At 45.6% G+C, this 8,024-nt stretch overlaps 1 protein-coding gene across 1 annotated transcript; it reads right to left on the reverse strand.

Annotated features, from left to right (window-relative positions):
- Positions 1 to 5,697: 5,697 nt before the first annotated feature.
- On the reverse strand, positions 5,698 to 7,020 carry LOC308291058 (nitric oxide-associated protein 1-like; the record flags this gene model as incomplete). The annotated part of the gene is given in 5 exon segments (XM_080732974.1): positions 5,698 to 6,485; positions 6,488 to 6,580; positions 6,718 to 6,963; positions 6,966 to 6,996; positions 7,000 to 7,020. Coding segments are annotated over 5 exon segments (1,179 nt in total).
- Positions 7,021 to 8,024: the final 1,004 nt, after the last annotated feature.

Raw genomic sequence — 8,024 nt, forward strand, 5'->3', positions numbered from 1 at the left:
CTGCGGTGGTGGGCTACTGCACAAGTCAGTTCAGTTCCCTCTTCCTCCTCCCAGGCTGTGGTGATGTTTGAAGGGAAGCAGCGGTCCATTCTGTATGTCAGAATATCGCCATGAACAATCCTCATTCTGCCTGGTGCTGCCTCCGTCCTTCTCCACCGCTGACAGCTGTTTCTCCGCTCTCAGGTTGTACAGTTTGATCAGCTCTCCTATGGTGGGCAGCGGAGGCAGGCGGAACCGGGAGCCCGCCATGTTTCTCGCCAGCACTGTGGACAGTCCTTCTCCTGTCACTACTTGCTACTATACTGCTAGCGTTTGGTTGGAGGAAACGAGGGGCAGACAGGCTACAGGCTATCCAGCAACGAAACAACAGTGTCCGGGATTTAAGAATGCACACCACAATAATGCTTCAGGTTGAAGCGGTAGGCTGTTGCAGTGTCACCCAAAATGTTACTTTTGATCCTGTATTTGATGCACTTTCAGACGGCCATGCCACTTCAGCATCCCTTCATCAGTGCTTATCTTCTCAAACATCTCACGGAACTTGGCCAGCAGGTACTCGACGACAGGCCTGACTCTGTAGAGCCTGTTACTGTGGTCAATATTGGCTTCATCTCTGAAGCACAGAAAACGCCAGATGATCTGGAAGCAGTTCCTGCTCATTATCACTCCGAAATGAGGAGTGGTAATGACAGGATTAGTGGACCAGTGCTGCTCTATCTCTGGTTTGTGTGCACATTCGCTGTGAAGAAGAGCAGGCCGAAGAAGTTTTCCTAACCGTCACCTCCTTCCATGCATGGATTCTGGCGTGTGGACGCGGAACTCCAGACGCTGCTGCTCTGGACGGCTCTGCTCTGATGCACACCACTCCATTCTGGTTGGTCTGCAGACAGGTGACCCGGAGCAGCTCATCGGTCAGACAGAGCTCCAGGAAGTCCGCCGGGTCATCTAACTGGAGCTCAGCAGCTGCGTTGCGCGGACCAGGAGTGGCAGTGAAGGGGATTGGCGTTGGCTGCCAGTTCTCTGTCGCCCACACGGAGTCTGCTTCTGCAGCCGGACCGCTTCGACAGGGCCTGCCAACTGTAGATGATAGAAAAAACTAATTACTAAATGATGTTGTGTGTATGTATTTTATAATTATAAAATAAATATTTGTTGTAATTGTGTCGTGTGATGAACAGAAACAAGTTTTTCTCTCACCTCTTTAACCAAATTAATAAATTATAGTGTGTGTGTGTGTGTGTATATTTTATAATTATAAAATTAATATTTGTTGTATTTGTGTAGTAACTGAGCAGATGGCATAGCAGCACCTATAAGGCACCAAAGTGTAATCTGGGCTAGTTATCTACTAGGTTTGACTGCTGGGGAATGGGGAATGCTTAAATGAGACACAGACACCAAGGGTTTAAATGTTAAATGATTGTTCTGTTTCAGTAAAATCAAATAAATCAAAATGGACAATTACAATCTTCAAACTCGACCCTTCACAAAAGGTAAGAATTTCACCACCCAGTCACGTGACCCAATTCAAGGGATGGAGAGGTAAGGTAAGTGTAGTGTAGTATCAGTATACATGTTAATGTTCAGAGTTCCATGGTTACCACGAAGGTTACGATGTCAGTGTATGTGTGAGTTCCAAGTGGGTTTGTTTGGGTATCAAAGTTCCAAAACCGGAAGTTTCAAAGAGTTCCAAAGTTCCAAGGTGAGTATATGTGTGTGCGCGTGTGAGGGGAATAAAGGGGGGATTGGGTCTACTGCAGCTGGGAGTGGGGGGAGTTGCAGAGATAGGCCTACCACACCGCAGAGTGCAGTAGGATCTGTCCAGTGGTCACCAGAGTATTTTGGAATACTCGCTCTGTCTCTAGATCCTGGTTGGGAAGCTCGCCATCAATCGGAATGGTCAACTGGAAAAGATCCAATCCAAAAACCTGACATGTCATCAGACAGCTAGGGTCAGAGGAATCCAATCAGCATCATATACTGTCTGCGCTTTTAAAGTTTTTAACCATGAAATAGCATTACATTAACTTTTTAAATGAAAATAATAAATTAAGGCTATACTGTGTAAGTTGCTAAACTAGTGGTCAGTCGCGGTATTGCTTTATTCGGCCGTTTTTCACCCGGAGTCGCCGCGGACCACCGGAGCGGCGCCGCAAACCACCGCGACAGATACGATTCCGTAGAGGCGTAGAACCTCATTTTCTGAGCAGGATTTGGGGATTAAGAGGTTAAGAATCCTTCACCATGTAAACACTGTAGCTGAGAGTGGCTATTTCCTGAAGACACGCAGCACACGCTGTGGATTGGCCGGTAGTGTATCATGTGTGTATGATCTGCGATGTGATTGGCCAACGTATACACAACGTATACAGATGATGCAGATGACGTAATTTTTCCGCGAAAATCTACCCCCCTCACGGCTCATAGAAAACATATAGAGAAGGCTTCAGAAGCTGAAAATAACGGAGTGGGTGTTCTAAAACCTTAGCGATTTAACAGTTAGGACAATTTTAAGATTTGTTTTATAAAAAAAGTTACATGGTATAACTTTAAATACTGTATGCAAATCTTTGTGCATTTTTGTAGGCCTACATACTCTTTAACACACAATGTATTTAAAACAAAAAGCATTCACATGAATTCACTCTTGTACTGCATGGCATGGCATGGTAAAATGAATTACTTCAATTTAGTAGATAGATAGATAGATAGATGCTTTATTTGTCCTTGCGGAAATTCTTTTTGCACCAAGCAGTCATCAGGACACATAATACACAATACATGAATGACAAGACAAACTCACAATTCACTGACAACATGATACAAAACGAGAATACCAGTCATAACATTTCATGCACAGAACTGAGCTGGGGCTTGTTTGTTCAGACGCCCTATACTTGTAGGGACAAATGTCCTGGAAGCCCTCGCCTTCCTGGAGGACATAAGGTTTTGAAGTAATCAATACTTCAAAACATAAACTCCATTTGTAAACCATTACTCTTCAGAGTGTTCACAAGTAACTCAAAAGTGCAAAAAGAAACAAAACATCATCCCTTCATATGAAAAGAATAAACAGTCTCCCCGATTCTGTGAAACAGGCTGGGCACAACATGCATGGCGAGTGGGTTCTATAAATCAAACAATTCCACACATCAAAACCAAAGTAATTTCCACTTAATTGTTACTCTTAAATGAAACCATAACAGTGGGTGAGTTGCCTTGCTTCTCAGTGGTTTGTATTCATAAAATTCTTCAAGAGTTCAACAATTCTGTGCTGTGCACTTCTCATCTGCTCTGTGAGTGAGTGAGTTGCTCTGTCTGAACCTACACAGGTGTACTGACTCAGCTTGATTAGAGAACTGACTCTCCAACTCTTTGATCAGTGCAGGAGTGCAGGTCACTCTGTCTCTGCTAATTAGTGATCATTAGCCCATTTACAAGGTTTCTGCACCACACAGTGGTCAGGTATGAGACTGAATTACCACAACATAGCAAATATAGGAATACTTATTTGGCAAAAGCACACATCTACGGCAACTGCATGGTGTGTGTCGATGTGTGTGAATGTAATCTGTAATCCACCATATTATGTGTGTTACATACACAATTTCAAATCAATTGTTTTCACCCACAGCATAACTCCCGTGGTGCAGAAAAGGGTTATTACCACTAGGGCCAAGAGATCCAACTCATCCTCACCTGAAATAAAATATCAAATACTTTTGTAAATATGTACATCAAATCAACTTAGAATAAACACATAACATCAAATGAAAAGATGACCTACTGCATCTTCTACATTATACTGGGGCCAGGGCCCAGTATGTTGTCCCCACTATACTGCATTTACTATGACAGTAGAATATGCAGTAAGCCATACCTGCATTTGAGGTATGTGACACACACAAACACTGGTCCCCTGGTCACTATCCGGGCAGTGGGCTTCCGCTTCCTCACCCTGCCACAAACCGGATGCCCGGCGTCGCCTGGTCCACTAGCTGTGGGCTTCTCCTCCTTCGGGGGAACAGAGGGCTTCTCCCTCCTCCTTTGAGGGAACAGAGGGCGCACTAACGGGAGCCTTCGGCTTCTGTTTCTCAGACACAGGAGGATCCGGTGCTGCTTGAGCACGACGAAACATCTCAACGGAGTGGGCTGGCGACCAGGCCCATTCAATGGTGTGGCTTGGGGTGTTTGCTTTTAGCAGCACGTTTGCCTACCATCTTTCCCTTTCTATCTTTCCCTCTCTCTCTCTCTCTCCTCTCTCAATCTACCACCTCGCCTCACTCCTTTATATATATATTTGACCTTTTAGGATTTTATTTTATAGGATTTTTATCAATCAGATTTAATTTGATTCTTGTATTGGAATCCTTCAAGTAATTTAAAATATGATTTGTTATTTTGGAATCCTATATAATCCAATACTTCAGCTGCTGCTCCAGGGTCCTACGATGCTTTACTTCCAACGTTACCTGTGCTGGTTGAGCAGCCACCATGGTGGTGGGGTTGGGAACACAAACTGCTCTTCTCTGTCTGGGTTTACCATGGAGGTGTAGCTGTTAGGACTCCTGTTCTTGTCCACAGCCTCCCAGGGTGTTGCTCTGTCTCTGTCTGCCCGGGAACAGAGGCAGGTCGCCGGGCTGCCATCCACCCAGCCTCCCGTTGTCTGCTATTGGTCAACAACACAGAGCAGGCAGACACATGACAACAAACATGTCTGGAACAAAAGACTCTCAGAAGCGGAGCTCGTATTTAAGTGAACATAATGTTGTTTATACTAAAAAGTACATGTTCATCACACTGGGGAAAAAAACTAAACAAACAATGGGTCAGCGTGTCTGAAATACAATCAGATTTAATTTGATTCTTGTATTGGAATCCTTCAAGATATTTAGGAATATGATTTGTTATTTTGGAATGCTATTGGATCCTTAGCTAATATACTATATTGTATCTATATAATATGTATATTCCCATTTACCTGTAGGCTTCTGAAAGAAATGAAAGCAAACATACTGTAATTGAGCCCACACTGTTTCGTAGGAACAGTATTTCTAGTGGTAATATATTCCACCACTGGGCAGCAGTGACTGCTCATTACCTTGGAGTTGGAAGTCCATTCATTGTTAAGTAGACATTAAGCCTCCCGCCCGTCCCTTCACGGTAGCTGTGATGTCCCTGTCGAGCCGGCAGGCTGTGGGACCTGCTACCTCGATTGCCATGTCCGGGATAGAGGGAGTTAGCCAACTTTCAGTGACTATAATCACACAGCTATTCTTCGCTGTCTTATCTTCTGCCACCATGAGCCTCACTTCGTCCATTTTGATCAATCACTGTCGATCTCGCATTTGTGAGAAATAGACTCTTAATTGCCGGTCTGTTTGGATCATGCTTCAGTCTGGCTAGCACTCCGCCTCTACCGCCGCCTCCTCCTCCTGCGTTTCCCAGCAGGAAGCGGGATCCTCGCTTCTCCTGGACATATTGTGATGCAGCTGAGATGGGCTGTTCACATCTTAATCCGATCTCTAGTAGGTCGTGCTGAGCATACAAACCCTTCGCCCAGCAAGATGCTGTCAAGGCGAGTAAAATAAATACAACAATAACATAAAAACAATGCACTTCTAGGGAGAGCTGTAGACGTCGCGAGCGATCGCGCCACCATCTTGCCTTAAGAATAGGGTTTTGCTAAATTAAGTGCTATTCTTCTTCTTGTGAGTCTCTGCGCCCCCTTGTGTTGTGGGACAGTGTAGTGTCCACCAGCGCGGGGGGCTTGGTGGTCTTGTGGGCAGCGGACTTACTGATGCGCTCCCCCTTCACGGTGGCGATGTGTGGCAGCAGTGGAGGGATCCTCAGACCCAGGCTGGTGCCCTGCGGCCGGTGGGCACTGAGCAGCATTCTGTCCCCCTCCACTCCAGTCACAGCAACCCAACCTGTTGAGGACATGGTGAGGTCAGCGCTGGCAGTCATGTGACCCTGTCCCTCCAGGGTAAACTCCTCCCACACCAGAGGAGGAAACTCCTCCATGCGCTCTGAGCCTCCAAAGGGCACCCCCAGCAGAGTGTGTCCGGCGTGCTTGAGGTACACACTGTCAGCTCTCTCCAGACTGGTGATGTGAACTGGAAGCAGGTTGGAGGCCACCACACTCAACCAAAAAGACTTATCTCCATTTAAGTAATTGATCCTCCCCACAGCTCCCAGGAACAGGGTCATCCCAAGCTTCAGAACGTATGTCCTGGGAACGATGGCCCTGGTGGCAACGACCACCTTCACCTCATCCTCTGTCAGCAGGTTGAGCAGATCCTGTTCCTTCATGATTCCAGGCGTGTCGTAGAGCCAGTGAGTGTCTTTCAGCTCGTCGTGAGGGAACTCTACCACTGGTACACTGGAACCTGGTCTACTGTCCTCTCCACAGTCCTTTTCACTGTAGGCCAGACTGTCTGGATCAAACTCTACGAGATGTCTGCTCCGATCAGCCTGCTGCACCCTGTCCTGCCTACACAACCCACAAAGTACCCCTGTTTGCTGAAGTGCTGCAGCCTCTTTAAGCTCTTTAAGGGTAAGTTAAGGGTAAGTGTGGTTCCTGTGGAAATAAGCCTCGGCTTTCTAGGATCTCCTTTTAGTTGACCTTGTACCAGTGATTTGTACTGTCATGAAACTGTACTTTTTTCTATTGCAAACTTCTAATAAATTCTTCAATCAATCAATCAATAAGATCGCCCTCTGTCTGCGAGGAGGCTACCTGCAGCCTCTCCTGTCTCTTGAACATCCTGTATGGAGTAGGGTTGATGATGGGAAACTTCAACAGGTTCAGAGTGGTTCCAGGCCAGGGTGAGATGGTAGCTTTATGGATGACATCAGAGCCTTTAGACTTGCAGTAGTCAGAGTCCAGCAGGGTGTTGCATAGGGAGGACTTTACAGTGTTGGCGGTGCCCACCAAAAACACGTCTCCCTGGTACCTCCAGACCTCTGCAGGCTGGAGATCAGCTTCTCCACGCCTTAGCCCGTCTTGGCACTGATCATCATTTTACACATTTCCAAGATTTTCCCTAGAACAGTATCACTGTCTAAACACACCTATGTCTTGCTGCTGCTGTGAGCAAACGCCTCCTTGCCGGCATTATTATACATTTAACTTTGACAGGTGAAGTCAAGAAGCGATGCAACACAGAGGCTGCCATCTTGGGACAGTACCAATTATTTACCTCTTTACTTCTTCCTTCAGTTTCTCTTTTGCAATCTCCAATTCATTCATTGCATCTTAAAGCATGAATAGGGTACGTGTGACGGCCGCTGGCCTTACTTATTATCTTTACTATCATTACTATTGTTTATTCTATGCATAGACTGATGGTGTTTCTTCTCTTGCAGGTAGGACAGCCGGGCACAAGAGGACAATCTTGCCTTGGACTGTCTGTCTCTGGACGTTGCTGTGGCGACGGAGGTGGGGACATCTGCCCAGAAGGGAATTGGCAATCCTATCGGGCGCTGCATTCTCACTGGCAACGCCCACGGACATTGTGTGCAGAGAGTTCTGTTAGCATAAAGCTTCAGTGTGAATTTGGCTCTGTGAGAACACATCACGTAACTGTGATGGGGGAACAACTCACCCCCGTTCTCTCTCCACCGGCTTATTTGCCTTTCTTTTATAGCTCCTTCGGGAAGAGCTAGTTTGTTTTGTTTGCCTTTGTACAGTACGTTCTTTTCGTTAATAACCTATACTACTTATTTTTGTTTTGTTTTGCATTTCGTTGAACCCTGTAATTACTGGACTTTGGTTTATTGAGCGAGTTGACCTAAATAACTTATTGTACGTTGTATTTCCACCATCTATTTATATTACACTATTTATTGTATTTGCCTATCAACCTTTTGTACAAACATCCACCACTAATCTAAAAAAAAAGAACAGCAGTAATAAACATTTCTGTTTTAAATATGTCCTGGCTTTATCATGCAACTGAATGTTAATATTATTCATCGCTTGCTTCGTTTTGAGATGCTGTAGGTGCACCTCCAACTCTTTG

Source organism: Nannobrachium achirus (assembly GCF_963921795.1).
Source record: "Nannobrachium achirus genome assembly, chromosome: 9".
Classification (NCBI taxonomy): Eukaryota; Metazoa; Chordata; class Actinopteri; order Myctophiformes; family Myctophidae; genus Nannobrachium; species Nannobrachium achirus.